Source organism: Falco naumanni, chromosome 20 (assembly GCF_017639655.2).
Source record: "Falco naumanni isolate bFalNau1 chromosome 20, bFalNau1.pat, whole genome shotgun sequence".
Taxonomy (NCBI): Eukaryota; Metazoa; Chordata; class Aves; order Falconiformes; family Falconidae; genus Falco; species Falco naumanni.
This window is the reverse complement of record NC_054073.1, coordinates 680404-700790: the sequence shown is the minus strand read 5'-3', so window position 1 is coordinate 700790 and position 20387 is coordinate 680404. Positions and strand designations below refer to the sequence as shown.

Genomic DNA, 20387 nt, shown 5'->3' with positions numbered 1-20387 from the left:
ATTAGTTTTGGGTTTGCCCCAATTAGGCACATGCGCAAATTGCAGCTTACATGATCCCCATGATCCAGGGAACTGTATAAAAGCTCTTCCAACTCAGGGCTCTTCATTCCACCTTGCCTGCTTTATCCACCTCGGTGAAAAGGGTAAGTGTCATTCTGTGTGATCTCTTTCCTAAAATTCGAGTATCTCTTTTCTGTCAATTTTAGTTAAGGTCGGAATCATTTGTAAGCATTCTAAGATTCTTAAACACGTTGGATTATTTCATGATGCTTATTTTTCTTATTTGATGTTGAACATCCATGTATTCAGATTTAAAATGGTAAAACTTGTTTTTTCAAAAATTACTGTTTCCTGTTCATACAAATTTGAGCTATCAAAGCAGCTTCCAAAACATCAACAGAAGACTTTTTCAAGCACTAGGAATTTTTTAAGGCTTTTTCATCTACGTTTCTTATGTGTCTATGTAAATGTATGCATTTCTTGAGAGGACAAGCTTAACCAGAAAGAACAAGTATTGGAAAATGGAGAAGAAACTAGGAAATCCCAACCTACCCTTTACAATGTCCTTGCTTTGAACAGGGAGTTTGACTAGGTGAGCTCTGGAACTCTCTTCTAATCTAATATTTTATTGGTTCTAATGACGAAAAAAATTGTTCACAGGTGATATTCCTAGTCCTGTCACAGGTTTTCTTTTAGATTGGATCAGATCCTATGGTGAAAGTCTTTTTGAAGAGCTCAGATCCCAACATACTTACCTGCAGTAGAAACCTGGCCCTAGTTATCTGAGTGTACTAGTTTCCCATCTGGGAAATCAAGACAATCTTTTCACCCACTCTGTGACTCTCAAGCTACTTTGCAAGCACTTCAGGGCAGGGAATGCCTTATTTAATCCATGTTTATAGCAAGTTCAGCATACCGGCAGCATGATTCTAGCTATTGCTTCTGGAAGCACATTACAGGTCAATATGGCAGAGCTGTTCTTCAAGCTACCCATTAATTTACTATATCAACTTTGCTGGTTGTCAGGTTACACCGCTTTGGTTTTGCTAGTACAAAACAAACATGAAATGACCTTTCAGACACAGGCATTGTAAGAGTGGCTGCGAAGTATAGTGGAAGCCATTTGCAAAATAAAGGGCTGCGTAAAAATTTTGCAGTGTTTGGCAGTGGGGTAGAACAAAGAACTACTTCACAGAATCATAGAACCATAGAATGGTTTGGGTTGGAAGGGAACTTAATGATCATCTAGCTCCAACCCACTGCCACCGGTAGGGACACCTTCCACTAGACCAGGCTGCTGAAAGCACCATCTGACCTGACCTTGAGCACTTCCAGGGATGGGGCATCCACATCTTCTCTGGCCAAACTGTGCCAGTGCCTCGCCATGCTCACAGTGAAGGATTTCTTTCTGGTACCTAATCTAAATCTCTCCTCTTTGAGTTTAAAGCCATTACCCTTCTTAAAGGGAACCAAGCATCAGAAATTAGGGATGATACCATAGAAGAGATGACTGCTCAGCGTGTAATCTGGGCAATGCTGATTTACAAGAGGGAGAGGTGTCTCATGAAAAATACTGAAGAGAAAGAAGAACAACCAAGACCTGAAAGATAAAGCCATTATTCTAGTCCATGTGTCCAACTTCCAAACTCTTTTTCCCATTGATTTTGTGCTTTGTTTACTCATCAGTGTGTGTTGCAGATTACCTCCATCCCTGCGAGATGTCTTGCTACGACCTGTGCCCCACTGCCGTTGGTGGCATCTACCGCCCCCAGCCCCTCGCTGACAGCGGGAATGAGCCATGCGTCCGTCAGTGCCCTGACTCCACCACCCTGATCCAGCCACCTCCAGTCGTCGTCACCTTCCCCGGCCCCATCCTCAGCTCCTTCCCGCAGGATTCAGTTGTGGGATCCTCTGGAGCACCCGTCCTTGGGGGCTACGGGGGCTCCCTTGGCTATGGGGGCTACGGCTCCCTGGGCTATGGGGGTCTGTATGGCCATGGGGGCTCCTCGCTGGGCTATGGGGGTCTGTATGGCTACAGGGGCTATGGCTCCCTGGGCTATGGGGGTCTGTATGGCTGTGGGGGCTCCCTGGGTTACAGAGGTCTGTATGGCTACGGTAGATCGTATGGGTTTGGCTCTTGCAGCCCTTACTCCTACTGGTCCAACAGGTACAGCCGTGGCAGCTGCGGGTTCTGGTAAACACAGCAGAAATATCCACTGAATAATGCAAAAGTGAAAAACGAAATGCAGATTCACCAGTGAGCAGATGAGTGACAGCTTTGTGAAAGCACTCACAAATCCTGTTCAGCGCGGAGCCTTCTGCATGCTACTCACCTCTCCTTTTTTTCCTTTGAATGTTTTCCTGATCTCTTCAGGGGTTCAATTCCTTGTTATCTTCTGCTTCATCACACTTGTCGGAATGCAGTAAGACATTTAACAGCGTCTTTCAAAATGCATTTGACTCTGACATCTTGGATATACATCCTTGCTATTGCAAAGTATTTTTATTCTTTTCGTTCTCATTAAAATTGTGTTGCATCATTTAAAATAAGTGTGTTGTGATTTTGTGTCCTCATCCATTCTGAATTTGCCAACTTTTCTGGATAAAGCTGCCTGTCGTACATATGGCTGCAATAACATTGTGCAAACCCTGCCCACATAGTGAAAGTCTCCATGAGGAGTCCTTGCCAGGCCTGTTTCACCACTGAATTGCAACAACATGGTCCCAGCACGCTGGCCATGGATGAAGAGCAGCCTTCTCTACACATTACTTTATTAGACTCCCCATTCATGAGTTTGTGAGATAATTCTTTGAACTACAAGTGACTGTTGGCACCCTGAAAGTTAAGTTCTTGCTTATTCCACTGCAGACTTCTAATCCAAAGTCATACAAGTAATTTCACCGCCACCGCTCTTCACGGAAGATCGGTGGCTGATATTAAATGAATTTCAGATTCTGTGTCTCTCTAGCACAGAGTAGCCTAGATCCATGCTGTTGAATTGTCTCACTCCAAAATTTTGTCTGTGTGCAGATGATACTTCTTCAAAACCACAATAAGGACCATGTGCATAATTTCACAGTACATCTGACTGGTTCCTGGGTTTGGGTTTCTTTGGTTTGAGTTATGTATATATTAAATATCAATAGAATCTGTGTAAATATTATATAGGTAGCCTAAAACCAAGGAATAATACTGCACCCCACGTGGCATATCTTTTTAAGTTATGAGGAAAGCATGTCACCATCTCCTGATTCAAGATGCTTATCTTACAAGATGGTTTTCTTTTTGTGGTTCAGCTGCCAAAAGATCTTAGGCTATATATTTTGCTACATTAAAAAGTATGGTGAAGCATAATGCAGCAGTGTTCAGTGAACATCTGACCAGAAACTGAAGGCTGAAGATGCAGAAACAAGGACAAGAGCTGCTGGGCATGCCCAACTTTACTCCATAACTCAGCAGTGCACACAGCACATTTCTCAGCACTCATTGCCCAACAAAGCCAACTATAAATCTGCCTTTTATTTCATTTAATTGTCTCTGGTAAATTGAATTGCTCTTCCAGCAAGACCCACAGCTTCCACAGTGGTATCCGGTATCAAAACAACAGCCTGAAGGGATGTTCTGCTTGCTGTCAGGACCTGGAAAATCTGTAAGCAAATCTGTTGTGGTAAAGATGACCAGAACAAAAGCTCCCACAGCAAAAGAAGCCCTTAAGTATGGGTGTTAAGATATCCTGCTAAGCTGTCCTGAAGGAAGGAGCTAAGTATCTGGGCTGACAAGGTGATGACAATGGCTGGTGTCTGAGCCACTGCCCTCAGGTCAGGGCAATCAGCTCCCTGCAGCTGCTGAGGCTGGTGCTGGCCGTGAACTGGTCAGCTGGCAACATGACTAAGTGTAAGAGTAACACCGCACAGATTCCCTTGGAACAGAAGGAAAAGTTTAGATCTCACGGAAATGGGAAAGGCAGAGCAGCCGCGATCCTCTGCAGCACTCATTTAGTTCCAGATCCATCCCATCTAATCGTAGCTACCCCACCAAGATCTGCTTGCTGTTGTGGATGTAATTCCTCAAATTTGTTTAAACCTTGTAAGAAAAACTATTTTTAAGTGATGGTTAGTGAGTGGAAACACAGGAATATAGAAAGTCACATGCTTCCTCAGACCAATGGTTGCTCTTACCCTATACCTTGTCTCTGCTAAAAGTCAGTTCCACGTGGTCTGAAGTTTACTGTAAAACTCCTGATGCTTTATTGAATGTCCAAACTTCGTTCAAATTCAAATAAATTATTGAATTTATTGAATGAACTGTCCAAAGGCTCACCTGATTCCCAACACCCTGGAGGTCTTTTGTTTGCTATAAGGAGGCTTTGCTTACATCCATTTCAAGCTTTGGCTTTCTTCCATACAAACTAATTTGAAAGAGCAGCTGGAAGACCAAGTCTTTAACTATCAAGAGGACATAGCATCGGTTAAATGTGGCAGCAACTGAGGCCTTTGTGGTGTGGTTTGTAGGACTACAATCCATGGGATTTTTTTGTCTTTTAGTGTCAGTTCAGCAGATTATAACTCTGACATTTGAACCAGTGGAGAGCTGACAGCTCCTATTCAATCCATTGTGGAAAATACCAGTTTTATACCTGGTATAATAGCTGTTAAAACCTGTATATAACATTACCTCCTCATAAATGACAAAAGAGTAATTTGAATTTACAGAAAAAGAACAGTCTGATATCTAAAAAACAGCTGGCTCTGGGAAGAAGGTGGCAAGAGAAGTAAATACAAGAAACTTTTGAGGAGGGACTATTTATGTTTTCTCAAACTGCCTGAAGAACCTGAAACTCCCATTAACACCAGCCCACATTTATCACACATGGTTCACCTCAAAATGATGAAACAGCTTTGCTCAATATTTATGTTTATTACTTGATTCAAATTCTCACGCTGCATGAAATGCAAATTACAAAACAAATATTTCTTTCATCTTAGCACTTAATTGGCAAGATTCATTCCTGGTAACGTTCCATTAAATACAGTAGAATGACAGGAGGAATTATGCTGGCTTCATTTATTTACCTCTTCTTTTATTGGCTGACATAATGATGGTGGCTCAAATGTTAATCGTAATTGCCATCTGCTTGAATATGCAGGGGTTTTTCCCTTCTTTGTTACCTATGCTAGATGAAGTATAACAGATGCAAAACACAGCGTCTTTCTTGCAGAATCAGCAACCAACCTGTATATGAAATCAAAGTTCAGAGTTGGACAGGCCCATTCTGTGCTTTTTAGAAGAAAAAATCAAAAGACATATTGCAAAATACTTTTTAAAATCAGCCAGGCCCATGCCTTCTCTCCCAGACTACCCAGTTGTTCCATTTCTTCACATTTTAGAAGTAAATTCATTGGTCACAACAAAGGTAAACAGTTTCTTAACCAGATTACAGGCAACATGTTCACTATATATATAAATGCACAAATATAAAAATATATCATATTTTGTATTCAGCTTCCTAGAGAAGCTGAGCATCTGTTTAAAACATGAAAGAAAGGTAGACCACTCTCAGACTAGGAAAGTCCTGGGAAAAACTTTCAAAACATGGGAACAAAGGCAGATTTTGCAGCTCTTTTTGCTACAAACAGCGAAGGGGATGTGAATTAATACATCAGCACTGAAGGAGCCGGTACACAAACTTAAACAAATACAGAAAAACCTAAATTATAAAATTAATTCAACTGAAATCCTAAGGTTAGACATCATGAGGTGGTAAAGGGAAGAGGAAGAATGTGCTTGACCAGTGCAATGTAATAAATAAATAAATAAAAAAAAATGCTGGGCTGTTTGAATCCAACCACACACTTATATTACAATGATGACACATGAGTTCATGCGTAAACTACTAAGGAGGGTTTGGGAAGTGCTTAAAAACACACACAAAAAGTATTTGAACACCCTTTGTGAGTATTATTGCTCTTGTAATCCCCTAGGGCCACCTCAAAGTCTGGAGGAAAGAACCTCATAATTTAAGTATAACTTCTGGTAGAAATGTTGCAGTGTTTATTACCAAACAACTGATCCACAGGCAAATGAGGATTTATGAGGCTGGTCCAGGCACCGTTTATTGCACACACTTTCAGAAGGTGGGAATATGGGTGGGACACATCTCATCAAACCTTCCCTGCTTAAAAGCTGGGTGTTTCGGTTGAGCTTGTTGTGTGTCTCCGTAGCCAATGAAAGCAAAATTGGTATGTTTTGAGGATGATACCAATTCTGGTAAGGTAAGCACCTGAGATGGGATGAGTTGCCTTGCAGAAATACTCGTCCCACCCCAATAAGTATTGGGGAAGCCTGAGTAATTTCAAGTGACAAGTCACTTGTAACCTGGGCAGTCAAAACTGGTCTCTGCAACAGTATGCACTCTGCAGGCAAAGCCCTGCTAGCCCAGAAAGAAAGAAGGGGGGGGGTGTGTGTGAAATATCTATCGTTGCAATAACTATTCCTTGGATAATTCTATTGCTTTTTCTGCCACTTATTCTGGGAAGGAAGCACTCAAAAATTGTTTCTGTGACATCCTTCAGCAAAACTTTGGTTCAATTCCTTTGTAAGATGGAAGAGTAGATCTAAGGGCAAACTAGATCTTCATCATATGAACAAAAAGAAGGAAAAGATAAAGACTAACTGAATGCAGTGGTGGACAGAAATGTATAATGTCAAAAAGAAACCAAGAAATTTGCACCTTTTTCACCACTGCCTTGTGTTACTTTCTCCTTCAGAGCTGTGTAGTGTTGACACAGAGCAGCTATTCACTGCTAATCCCTTTGCATTTGCAGCCCTTCTGCATTGCTGAACCTGCCAGATAATCTCTGTGATTTGCAGATTGGATTTGCAGATTCCAGGTGAAAAATAAGGAAAAGAAAAAAAATACATATAACCCTTCAGAGGAAACTTCAGCTTTTAGTTTAAACACCATTTCAGATACTAAAATACTTTTTTTGCTGGTCTTGCCAAGCAGCAAGGAAAATCCAGAATTTCTAAATCAAAGACCATTAAACAACGGCCATGATTGTCACAGGTCCAGCACCTCTCTCATGTTTTGTGGTTGTGGGTGGAAAAAGCATCCGAAGGTGTCTTCCACCTCACTGAACATTTCATTGCAAAATGTATGAGTAGATTAGATTACAGCCTAGATCTAAAGCACTTAAATACAAACCTGTGTATGCCAGCAGGTTATAGCTCTGATTAAAATCATTATGGGAAGTTAATAAAGGAAGTGCTAAATAAATAGAACCAGTTTAATTCCTCCTGCGATGCCAATGAGGAGGGTGGAATGATACCAGCAATGAAGCTGGTCAATTAAGCTTCAAGATGAAAGGGAACTGGGAGCTGGAATGTGCATGTCATGCTCTTCAGAGATTTAGGGTGATTTTGCAAACTGCAAGCAAAAACAGTTTCATCACTTTGGGAAGTTATATGTGCTTCAAATTTGGGCTGGTTGGTGATTATGACTTCATGTGTACCGTGTGCCTCAGATCCCCCAGGCAATCTGCAGGATGGTATAAAAGGAGCCGGTACGCAGACCTGTTCCATCTCCTGCACACTCTCTTCTACATCAGGTAAGTCTGATGCCATTTCATATCTTTCCTAATGCCAGAATGCCTTTGCACTGCAGCTTAGAATACTGCTCACTATTACATTTGGGGGTTTAGGACTTTTTTTTGATTTGTTCTCTTTTTCTCTCTTTTTTTTTTTTTTCAGTATGTTGGCAAGTACGGTAGTCTTTAGAAGTCAAGATCAGGGCTTGAGGCATTTATTTCACTACAATTCATATTTGGGCATTCTTGTACTGTTAGCAGAGTGAAAATGTAGGAAGCTGTTAAATTTAAAATGCAGAATTCTCCTGCACCATTTCAGTAAATGATTGAATTGGAGAGACATGGCCATATCCTAAGCTGTTTGATAACCCAGCTGAAGAAAGAGTATTATCTACACAGGAATATTATTGCAAAATAATCCTAGCTTGTATTTAGTTCTTATGGATAGGTAAAAATTAAATCCTGCTTATTTTAAAGCCTGGTTATTTTCACCAGGCACAATAACAAGGGAAGTAGACCGGTGGCCTGATCAAGTGAACAAAATAATATTCCCTATTTTTACTGGGAAAAGTGCTAAGCCACAAGCTTTTGGGACCAGACGTAGCTGAAATGGTAGATTGAAAACTGAATTTTTATCTGATGAAGGAAATCAGCTCCTTACATTTTACCAATCTGCTCCACGCTCCATATGAAATTATACTGCTATGCCAAGAAATATTTGGATATAAATATTTTATAGGGAATATTTACTTATTACATCAGGTATCTGAATCTATATGAAGGCTCAAATGCTTTGGGGGTTTTACCAGAGGGATTACAGAGATTAAGAGAGCCTAGAACTGAAAGGGGACAACTCAAAGTATAGTACCTCAAAGAGCCTGAAAAGAAACAAGGACCAGGAAAAGCTGCAGAAATGTGTGGCTAAAGCAGTGCTGGGTTCTTGACTCCATCCCATTGCTCCCAGTACAAAATCTGCTTCTGTCACATTCAATGGAATGAGAAGGTCAACTCTGGTGTAGCCTCCTGCAGCTCCTGGCTTTCTACCCACATTCACCAGGAAGGAGTGCTGGTGTTTTAGTAAAAAATGTGCCACCAACACTCTGTGAAGGCAAATTAAAAGAAGAAAAAAAGCAGAAGCAATTTCAGAAGGCTTGGTGGATGTCACAAGTGCAGGGATTGCTGGATGGGGAAGATCAGAGCAATGCTGATTGACAGGAAAGTTTGTGAATAGGGTCAACATTTTTGCTCATGTATCTGGTGATCATTGTGCCTGTTCCCCAACAACCCAGCACCAAACCTTGACCTGTTCCTCCAGTCAATCTTGTGCTTTGTATTTATGCAGCTCTGTGCTCTCTGTTTCAGGATCACCTTCATCCTCACAAAGAAATGTCTTGCTACGACCTGTGCCCCACCACCAGCAGCATCGCCTGCCCCCAGCCCATTGCTAACAGCTGCAACGAGCCATGTGTCCGCCAGTGCCCCGACTCTACGGCCTTGATCCAGCCGCCCCCCGTGGTCGTCACCTTCCCCGGCCCCATCCTCAGCTCCTTCCCCCAGCAAGCCGTGGTGGGCTCCTCCGGAGCACCCGCCTTTGGGGGCTCCCTGGGGCTGGGGGGCCTCTACGGCACTGGGAGCCCCTACAGTTATGGGGGCTCTCTGGGATATGGGGCCCAGTATGGCTATGGGAGTTCAGCCCTCTCCACAGCCAGCAGTGGGTACTGCAGCCCATACTCCTCCCGCCAGTACAGCCGGTTCCTCCGCAGCACCTGTGGGCCCTGCTAAAGGCAGCAGAGAGGTCCCAGAAGAGCCACATGAAGATCCATATGCAGAGCAATGAGGACAGGGGTTCAGCGTTCCTGCAGCCCTGCAATGGAACTACTGCCACTTAGCCTTTCCAGTCTTTTTTCTGATTGTTGTTTGCCCTTCAATTTCTAATTTTTTGTTTGCTATTGTTGTCTGTTCCAGCTTTCCCATTTTTTTTAACCATCGTGGGGCGGCCTGTTGTGTATGGACATCGCTCATAATGACAAGTGTCTTTTTCAGTAGTTGCACAACAGACAGAAGAAAGCCAGCTGAGGACAGCAATATCTCTGAACAGGACATTTATTGAACATTCTCTGAAACTGTTTGGAAACAGATTTTTCATAGTCTGTGAAGTCTCACTTTGCAAACACAGGCATTTCTTGCTCATTAAAATTTTGTTGCATCACACAGCAGCCTTCTGGTTTCCCTTCCTCCCTTCATCCACAGCCCATCCTGGGTAATATCTTCCCACGGGCAGGACCAAGCTGCTAACTGAGCAGTAATACTGCAGAACATTTGAGCACAGACTGAATTTACAGCGTCACAACTCTTTCTGTAATGACGCTCCTGAGTAGCAGCTTTCCACCTTTTGAAGATATGAAAAGTTTAAAATAACATAGCATTTTAACTCCTGTTATTTAGACATGACTTCAGTGGGGCCTTTCTATGAGCAGCCAGAGAACTGTGGGTTTCCATGTTGAGCTCAGCATGGCCACAGATGCCACCAAAGTGGGTGCCCAGCAGAGTATTTTCCAGATGTAAATTTGCACCTATAGATGCTCAACCTACAGCATCAACTTGCTCAGTGGTACTTAAACTCCAGACATCCCAAGCAGCTAATAGTTATTCCTCCTTGCAGCTGTCAGCTTTTCCACCCCAACAAGAAAGAGGACTAATCCCTGTTTCCTCCAAGAAATAGCTGTAGTGCAGTATCAGGAGCAGCAACAACACAAATTGTAATGAAGCTACAGGTGAGGCATGTTCAGTGCTGTGCAAAGAATAAACCCAATCCCTGTCCTCAAGTGCTTCCAGAGTAAATAGACAAGCAAAGCATGAACATCATTGCTCTTTTCCCCTTTTTTGCAGATAGGCATCTTTTATACAGTTTAGAGGCCATGTTTTCCATTCTGATAAAAACATTAGTAAATATCTTCCCCAGGTGACAAAAGAATCTCTTGGCAAAGCCTAGAACTGAACTCTCCAATATCCCCATTTAACCACTGACATATGGTCTCTGTTCCTGGTTTTCTATTCCAGCAGTTAGCTTCAGGTTTGCTTTTCATTGTTATGCTCATCTCCTTCAGGAAAAGAGGAAAATAACTCCAGATAAGGAGCACAGCATGGAATATTCCTGTCTGTCTCTTTGCTGTGGCATCAAGAGCACTGGCATATATTGGAACAGGTAGAATTTCAATGGTGCCAATCTCCATATTAATATTCAAATTTGCCTGTAATCTAGGTCAGTACTCTGACTGCTTTGAGTGAGTCAATAATGCTGAAAATGAAAATGTCCTGAATACTTTTAAGATAGAACTCTGAAAATGAGATAATCCATCCAACTGACATGTTTTCATTGAATTCTGCTTGTTTTGGCTGAAAGATGGTATGTGGCATGGCCGGTAGTATACAGGGCAAAGGAAATTTAACAGAATTTAAATAAAACAAAATAAATAAAATCATAGAATCGTGGAATCAAGGAATGATTTGGCTTGGAAAAGACCTTTAAAGATCATCTATCCCAATCCCTTTGCCATGGGCAGGGACATCTTTCACTAGATCAGGTTGCTCAAAGCCCCCTCAAACCTGGCTTTGAACATTTCCAAATGTAACCTAAGGATTCAAGACATGGCTTATTATATAATGTCTTTCTAAAAGAGGAGAATGAACAAAAACAAACAAAAAAAAGTTTCCTTTCCTCGGGTTTCTCTGATAGAGTATTTTATTTAAAACATCCGAAACATTCAAGTTCAGATTCTCCAATTACAAAAGTGATAAAAGGTAGAGTGCAAGTAGTGACTTTACTAATTCCTCCAGAATCAAGCCCTGGAAGGAAGCTGGCATTCATCAGGGCTTATTTCTGGTTCTGTTATGTTGAGCCATGTGCCTGCAGGCTATTTACCAGTGGTATGAGTCTGAACCACATAAAAAACCATTAGGCTTTAGCAGTGACTACATATTTAGCAAATCCACCTATTTAAATCAAACATGAAAGGCTTAACACCCACGCATATCTGTCTCGAACTGTAATTTAGTGCGTGGGGAGGACATACACTTCAGGCTGTGTTTACATCACTTTTATGAATCAGCTTCTGATTGCATCTCATTTAACAATAGCGTTACCTTGTACTAGGATTTAAAAACATGCTCAGAGCACATTTAGACAAGACAGAGGAGAGTGTAGTGACCTCTGTAGTTCAAGATGAGACAGCGTGATTTCATTTATTGTTGCTTCCTATTGTGGGTAATTACTTGTTTCATGGCAGAAGGAACAGGAGTCTGAGTTGCTGGTGCTGTCAACAGGTTGGACATCCCATGGCTGACCCCGAACTGCAGAGACCTCACAGCCAGATGTGGTCCCCACGATGCCATGCCCAGGGAAATGTCAAGAAGCACCGCTTCCAAATTATCATGATAAACAGCAGCTGGTGTTCCTCCCATCTCATATCTGCACGTGAAGTGACCCGAGAGGCACTGGGGCTGCCAGTGAAACTGGTTCTCTTCTACCGTGCTCATCCGTGATCACGCTTGCATGACAGTGTAACCCAGTGCCTTTGGGAAGTGGCAGGCTGCTGGTGGTCCACCTCAGTACAGAGCAATGGGAGGCAGTTAAAGGACAGTCCTCTGGCGTTTGCTCTGGTCTATAGCCATAACATGCAAACTCAGGCTGGCAGCTGAGAATCGGCAATGCAAATTTTGCCCTTCCCTGCTCTCCAAGGGACGCCTCTGCAGGTTACTTTACAAAATAATGGAGCGCTACGCCTTCAAACACCATTCTAAGTCAGTAGCATCCATCAATCAATCAAAACATGCTATTGTGATCTATTTATAGTCCGGGCTCTAACTTCTAGCTCCCACGTGTGCCTTTTTTGTAGTAGAACAAATACGTAGGCAGAGCAGCTTCATCCAGGTATGCTGACAGCATCCACACCAAAAGATGCCTGGCTGCACCCTTTACCCCCACAGTGAGAAACTGGCTGCTATTGCAAGTCCAGCTCAGAGGTGCTGCAAGACAGGCTGAGAAAAGGATTGGTGTAATTCTGTTTTTCTGTGTGGGATAAAATCAAAGATCTTGAAATGAGGACTTCTGTAGTGGTCAACAGCAGAGTGACATGTCTTGAATATACCTGATCTGGTTGCTTTAGTGCTCTACATACCTGTACAAATCAGTACGGGGTTTTTTTTGCCAGCATCCTAGCGACTCCAAAAATAATCACGCAGTGCATTGCAGACCGAGAAAGCATGAAAATAAGACAAAGCCTTCAGACACATCCTGACAAGAAAGAGGTGTTGGCTGCCTACCTCACTGTAGCCTCACCTCATTTCAGATAGTTTTACAAGCGAAGCCACACCTCCCAACCCTTTAAAGTTATTACCACATACTTGCTCCTGTCCAAACAAATTTCTGCAGCGTGAGACAGGGGTTTGCCTGGAATTAGCCTGCCAAGTGTTGCGGAGCTTGTCAGTGTATTGCTGGTACTCCTTGGAACAGCACCTTCACGCAGGGAAGAGCAGAAGTGCTGAGCGGTGTCTGACGTCTGCTCCATCAGAGTCCTGGTTGGCATTGCAGACACAGGATGGGGTGAATGTCACTTAATAGCTGTACTAATTGTATGCAAATTACATCACTATTAAAACAGCTCTACAGGACATGCTGAGAAGCCCGGAACCCTGTTGCTGTTGAACAAAGATGTGCTGAACATGTCCAGTACCCCCAGTCACCTGTGAGTAGCCTGAAATTTGGGTGTAAAATTCATGACATGGAAATATTATTTTGTCTGAATTATATGTGATGCTCTGCAGGGAAGACTTAAGCATTATTCTTTTCTTTATTTTGACTGGGATTTACTAGAATTTAGAGGTATTAATGGGAAAGTTTAACAATCTCACAGAATTTCAGCAAAGATTTGCCATTCAGTTGAGAATTCCTGTTGGCTACTCAAAGGAAAGTTCTACCCACAGATTTTTACATGCTATTTTTAAACAATGAAGAATATTATAAAACCAGTATACAGGGATGTAATTAAGGTGGAGCCTCAGGCAAGCAGTGAGACTCAGGGAAGCTCTTCAAAGTTACTCGGGTGTTTAACTTTCTTTGCTAGCATGTAGCAAATACACATTGTAACCACACCTGTCCTGGAGGAAATTTCAAATTTAGTTATAAGGGTTACAAAACATGTTTATCCAGCATAAAATTACTTTTGTGAAAAAAGGCAGTCATGATGCTTACTCCTGCTTAATGGTCCTGGTCACCTTTCAACCTTAGGCATTGAGAAAGCAAACGCTGTCATGTTTCGCTACAGAGATTGATATTCACCCAGAATTATATATAAACAAATTTTTTGGTGGACAATAAAGACAAAAGCTCAGGATTTTGATGCACAGTAATTTAATGAGAAAGTAAGAAGACAAAGATCTTTTTGAGAATGAAAAACATGGGAAAATGTTGCCAGGGTCTCAAGGCTGCAAGCAAAGAGCTGCTCCAGGGCTATGCATTCCACATACATTACTCTTGCTTTTTCATGGCATGGGAAGACTTACACAATCTTGTCCCACTTTCCTCCAGCCAAAGATCATTGATATAACTAATTTGAGGCCAGTATTACCAGGAGCCACTGGAAAGAACTGTCAGAAAACTAAATTAAACCATTAGCTTGAGAATTATATGCAAGAGATGCACAATTCACGCTCCAGGGAAGAGGTGTCAGCAACAGGGTTTGTGGAGGTACATCTTCCTCCATGTTGGGTGATTGCTCCTTATTCATTGCATGTTTAACATGGTCTGCAGCTCCCAAAACCATAACCACTGGATCCATAGGAAGAATATGACCTCCCATAACTGTACAAGCTCCTGGAACCATAGGAGCCCCTGGTACCCAGAGAGCTCATGGATCCAAACAAGCTCCCAATGCTGGATGGTGCTGAGCTGCCCACTATGCTCTCCTGAGGGCAGGAGCTGAGAATGGGTCCTGGGAAGGTCATGACCACAGGTGGTGGGTAGATTACGGCCCTCGAATCACCGCAGGACGTAACACAGGGCTGGCTCCAGGCATTCGCCACTGGCTGCATACAGGTCACCTCGCAGGGCGCAAGGCAGCGGGAGCTGATCATCCCTCGGTAGGAAGACATCTTCTGGGAATGGAGGGAAATCTGGAACACACAGCACCGAGGCAACACAAGGGTGAAAGCTCAGATACTAATATAATGGAGGTTGAGCTTGGCAGAGAAAGAATAAAAGACAGCAAGACCAGAAGAAGGCTGAAGGTTTCTGGTTTGTCTCAGCAGCCATGTGTCTTTTCTCAGCTTCTCATGCCCTCCTCCTCCTCTTCCCTGGAACAAACTCTGTTTCTTTTGACTCCTAATTATGGAGCCAATTTGATACACAAAATCATCATTAACAATAAAAGAAATCGCATTATTTGAACTCAAGCTATGCCCCATCCTTTACCATTTCTCCTTTCTACCATTTGCTTTTTGAATCTGACTTAACTGTGACACTCAACCATTTCTCTTATAAACAATGGCAAAAAAGAACAGAAACACTGGCTAGCACTTACATTAGTAGCACCCTGTGCTGGTTCTGAACCACCTGTAATCAATACAACTGTATGAGGCAAGTCATTGTTATTCCAGCTTTAAGGAAGAGGTAACTGAGGCTGAGAAGTGAACGTCTTGCCCAGAGCCATTTCATGAGGAAAAATTCAGACAAGCCTGGTGGTTAATGACAGTGTTATTCCCCAGGCTTTCAGATGCCACAGCTGGCACCAAGGCTCCCTTGCACGTGCTTTACACAGATAAAATGAGCAGCAGTCACATCCCTGAAGAGCTCATAAAAAGTTTGCTTGGCAGGATATCCCACCTTGGGGTGGGAATGCAGTATCAGTGAGGTTTCCAGTATAATTAGGACTCCTGTGAATGTGGTCCCAGCTGTCCTGCCAAAGATGGCTGAGGTGACAGATGAGTGTGGCAGAACTAGGATCTGTGTGAAACTTTGTGGAGTCCTTTTCTTTAATCATAAAATCACTTGTTCACTCATAAAATCGATTTGCAGCTCCACTTGATCTCTGTCCTGCCTTACTAAAACCCATAAAATGAAAGCCTGGGAATAAAGAAAAGGAATAAAGTCCTGACAATAACAAGTACTAATGCATGACAGTCCCCAAATTAATGCAGAAATAATTGCAAAGAACAGGACAAAACATTATTGCTAATGGTGGCTTCCTAGTTCAGTCTGAGACTCAGAGTTAGTTTTCTTGGTAGTCACCTCTGCAAGTCAACGCGAACAAAATAAGGCAAATTCATAAAGGCAAGATGGTTAGGTTGGAGGAAATCGGAATTCACTAAATCCTACTCTCAATAAGTTTGCATGTCCCAATTACAGCAACATCCTAATAGCAACAGTGTCGAGCTCAGACTTACCCCTTCACAGCAAAAGCAAGTCAGGAGAAATGGTTAGAGCAGCCCAGAACCGTGAGTGCTTTTATGCCTTTTCTTGGGCAATCAGGAGGATGTGAAACATTCTTCATGTATGATGTCCTAATGCATTATCAAACAAAAATCCACTCCACCTGCAACTGCCCCAGATAATGCAATTATTTTGCTCAGTGATGGTGATTACTATTGCGTTCTTCTCATTATTCTGGCAGAGTAATATTTTTTTTTATTGCTTTTTCCTATTTCTCTGATTGCCTCATGGAACAAAGATTGCTCAGAAGTTTATCCATAAACACAATATGCTGACATGCCTGAGATACTACCCCACTTTTCCAAGTCATGCTCCAGTAAGGGGGCGTTGTGCAATTTATCCCATCGTGCCCACGCACGTTCATTCCTATGACTCTGATATGAGGCACATTAGACTCCACAGACACCTTCCTACTGAGTCTGGAAATGGGAAACATTTGTTCCCATCCTCCTGGCTAAGAAACAAACACGAAACACATGTCCCACTTCAAGCTTTAAAAGTACAGGTGGAGGAACCTATAAGCAGGGAGCTGCTGTTTTCCAGCCCTGGCATGGGGGGACAGGAACCTCAGACAATGAGAAGTTCATGCCCAGATTTCATTGTCAGGCACCCCATGGGATCATTGCTGAAGACCTCAGTGCTCCTGAGTGATGAACGATTCATGGTTTGGGATGAAACAGGTCAGGGAGTGAAGCCATGCATCACCCTAGGAAAACCTTGGGCTGGCATCTTAAAGTGCAGTTTCAGCTGATGCAGAAGATGGGCTGCTTATTTCAGCAGATTTCTCCCTCAGATCCAGCACCCTGTCCTCAGTTCTTCAGTTATTTAATGATAAAACTATTTCCAATGATGTTTATCCATTCTACGTACCCAGGTTGACACAATTTACAATCCCTTTTTTAGCCTCTAGAAGATGAGTCCCTCCCCTCTAAAATCCAGCCCTTTCTACAGAATTTAAAGTCGAATGCCTGGTTTTGAGTAACCTTGAGACTTCTGTTCTAAAATCTTAAATTTGTTTAAGTTTGGTCATCTAACGTTTGGTAACTGTTGCCAGTACTGCAGTGTAATGCCGTACAGGTGACCCATCGAGAAGGCAGAGGAAGCCTTTTTTTCTGGGGCCACTTTGGGATTTCCCTCAGTGTTGTTTCCTAGCAATGCCTCCCTTTAAAGCCACTGATAGTCTACGGTAGAGGATTCACATAAACTCAAAACAGGAATAGAAACAAAGGGAAGAAGATGTTGTGGGGAAACAACCCATACGGTCTGCTCCTCCTGCCCAAACCACACCTGGTTTCACTTTGTATGGAAGGGATGACAGTGATGACAGATACCTACAGATACTTACCAATGAATCACATAATTCTTGGAGATGCATCCCTCTTCAAACCATCCTGCCCTCCTGAAAGGGCAAAGGGAGCTACATACTAGCGTCGGTTCTGCTGACGCCCCAAAGTGCTTCTTTTGGCCGATGATGCTCACTCAGGGTTACAGCCACGTGTTGGCTTTTGTAACTTTGCAGACCCACGAAGTGGCACCTGGGTTACATCTTAATGTTTTTTTCGCATATAATGGAAGTTTTGTGTGCTTTACTGACTTAAACCATTCACAGCCATCTTTGCCAGTGCAAATACGGTGTAGTGAAATACTCAGAGACACATAGCTCTATGAAAATAAAAGCTAGTGTGCGATGTGGACTACCTTTGCATGGATTCCTTGTATGATAAATCACACGCTGTGGCACATATGGATCCATTGTACAAGAACAATCATCACACCCATTTACTAAACTAGCACAGAATACTTTATCTATATCAAGTACATAATTTTATTGTAACACCAACAAAAAAGACTTTGAAATGTATCTGCAAAACCTTCTATAAATCGATTTTGGATTATTTCTTTACAAGCATGCCTATTCCTGGCTAGCTTGGATGAACATCACAAGAATAGCAAAGGGACATCCTTCGTTTCAGTTTGTAATTGAAATCCAGGCTCTGCTCAGGATGCCCAGATGTTTCTGTGCAGTTCTTCCAAGTCCATGGCGGACGGCTTTGGAGTCATCCATCCAAGAGTGCATCTCATACAGTGTGGGTGGAATTTGTCTTGTCTGGTAACACAGCACACGCAGGTTGCACTGGCATGTCTGCTACACCCTAGGAGGAGTCAAACGACAACACAGGAGTGGATGAGACGTCGGGGAGAGGGAGAATGCCATGAAAAAGGAGTAACTGCCAACAAGGAGGCGTCGAGCAGCACTTTCTGTTTGAAGACCAGTATTTCTAGGTACTTGAAAAGTAGTGTTTATGTCCTGGTTTGACTAGTTCAAGCCAAAAAGCGAGGCTGCTGTTGATGTGGACACATTAAACTCTGTTGCTGCAATGGCCATAAAACCTAACTGGGACCATGACATAAATATTCATAGGGATAATGCAAGACTCAGCACTGCGCTCTTGTGGCTTAGCTGAGAGTGTGACTCAAGCTGAGTAAATCAGTTATCTCGGACACCTCTAGACGAGGTGAATTCATGTCTCTGAGCTGAAGTGTTGGCATATCCTCAACTTGCCTTGAAACTGTGGTGTCATTTTCAGATTAGAATTACTGGCGCCCATCTGGGACCTCCTGAGATAGCATTGCTGTCAAGATTCAAGCGTCTTTTTTTGGAGGGGGCTGATTTTTTTCTGAGATGACACCAAACTGTCCCCTGCTTCCTTGGGAGCAAAGAGGTTCTCCGGTTTACAGCAGTTCCTTTCTAAGAGGCTTTGATTTTAAAAAAAATCTTCCTTATATCAGAGCTGCTTGTATAATTCTGATTATATGACTGTGTAAAAACAGCCTCTTCTGTCGAAGTAGAATGCAACCCTAAAAGGCCCACCAGGCACAGGATGCCACCTTAATGCAGTCTGCTATTAAAGTACTTCTAGGCAATATTCCCATATGTCTCGTGTGTCCATGATTTTGGTGTTTTCTTCAAAACACAGCACGCAAAATTCAGCCAGCTCCTTGAGCACAGTGATGACAAGGATATAAAGTGAGGACAAAAGTAAAATGCACATATTTACCTGAATATAAAAATGTATCTACACTAAATATTGGCATATTCTAACCTTAATAACAACACTCTGCACATGTATTCTTTGACGGAGTCCTGAAGCGCACGTACCTCCTGGTGCAAAGGCTTTTTTATGATGGCATTTACCATGTAAGATGCTGATTCTGGTTCCAGATGCTGGGAAGAAGGAAATATGCATTGCATGGGACATATCCTGGCCCTATGCACATAAGTGCATCTATAATCATCAGCTAATAAAGGGATGTAAGGGAGAGAGGTGTGAAGAGACACTGGATTAAAACAAAAAGAGAATGCTAATAGTAGGATGCAGCATGATTTTTATTAGGAACAAGAAATGGCATTTACTAACAATCAAAAAAAATATTGAAGGCATGTTTCCAGTTTCTCAGACCTGATTACAAGAAATTCTCCAACAAGGAATGAATGTTTCACAAAAGGTTCTCTTTCTACCCCATGGCAAAACTAACTTTGTCAACCACGATCTGCTTTGCAGCATGCAGGAAGGTTTTGTTGAGCACAAAAGCTTAACCCCGTGGGAGAGCAAAGCAACTTCCCTGGTAGAAATTTTGTTACATCTTCTTGGCTGAACATAAAACCAGAAAACCAGTACATGTCTTCACAGAGAGGCTAAAGCACAAAATGACCAAATTTCTCACCCGTACTGTCAGAATGGAACACACACATTTTGAGAAACCAGTGCGGGTTTACAGCAACAATGTTAAAGCAAATAGAGCATAAAAAGACAAGCAGAAGAGCGGTTCCCACGGGTGCTGAGCAGCACCCATAGGTCCCAACGCATTAGCCAGGAGTAATGGGTGCCCAAGGCTATGGACAGCTCCTCAGCTCAGCTGCACATCCAGGTCTTGCCGTCAGTTCCCCCGCTGTTTCTCCTGCCATCCACACCTTCTGCCACGCTTAGCATGGCCCACAGCCCCCGTAGCGCTGCCTCCAGAGCTGGCTGGTGGAGGAGGAGGAGAAGGAGCTCCCGTAGATAAGCGAGCCCTGCAGACCCCTGGGGCGGCCCAGCTCCACTGGGGCTGAGGTGCCCACGAAGCTCTCCTGCGGGCAGGAGCTGAGGATGGGGCCTGGGAAGGTGATGACCACGGGCGGCGGGTAGACCACGGCACGGGAGTCCCCGCAGGAGGTGACGCAGGGCTGGCTGCAGGCGCTGGCGAGGGGCTGCGGGCAGGCTATCTCGCAGGGTGGGGAGCAGCGGGAGCTGAGCTGCTGGCTGCAGGAGGACAT

General features: G+C 43.1%; 4 protein-coding genes across 4 annotated transcripts; 2 read left to right on the top strand and 2 right to left on the bottom strand.

Moving 5' to 3' along the window:
- Nucleotides 1-1718: 1718 nt before the first annotated feature.
- On the top strand, nt 1719-2198 carry LOC121080101 (scale keratin-like). The gene has a single exon (XM_040577964.1). The coding sequence runs from the start codon at nt 1719-1721 to the stop codon at nt 2196-2198; it is 480 nt and encodes a 159-aa protein (XP_040433898.1).
- Nucleotides 2199-8973: 6775 nt separating this feature from the next.
- On the top strand, nt 8974-9369 carry LOC121080029 (scale keratin-like). Its single transcript, XM_040577882.1, has one exon. The coding sequence runs from the start codon at nt 8974-8976 to the stop codon at nt 9367-9369; it is 396 nt and encodes a 131-aa protein (XP_040433816.1).
- Nucleotides 9370-14379: 5010 nt separating this feature from the next.
- Nucleotides 14380-14736, bottom strand: LOC121080030 (feather keratin 4-like). Its single transcript, XM_040577883.1, has one exon. It carries the CDS (start codon nt 14734-14736, stop codon nt 14380-14382), a length of 357 nt encoding a protein of 118 aa, XP_040433817.1.
- A 5321-nt stretch (nt 14737-20057) lies between these two features.
- On the bottom strand, nt 20058-20387 carry LOC121080100 (feather keratin 4-like). Its single transcript, XM_040577963.1, has one exon. The coding sequence runs from the start codon at nt 20385-20387 to the stop codon at nt 20058-20060; it is 330 nt and encodes a 109-aa protein (XP_040433897.1).

Coding starts and splice junctions, on each gene's coding strand:
- LOC121080101 (XM_040577964.1), top strand. CDS start 1,719: ATGTCTTGCTACGACCTGTGCCCCACTGCCGTTGGTGGCATCTACCGC.
- LOC121080029 (XM_040577882.1), top strand. CDS start 8,974: ATGTCTTGCTACGACCTGTGCCCCACCACCAGCAGCATCGCCTGCCCC.
- LOC121080030 (XM_040577883.1), bottom strand. CDS start 14,736: ATGTCTTCCTACCGAGGGATGATCAGCTCCCGCTGCCTTGCGCCCTGC.
- LOC121080100 (XM_040577963.1), bottom strand. CDS start 20,387: ATGTCCTCCTGCAGCCAGCAGCTCAGCTCCCGCTGCTCCCCACCCTGC.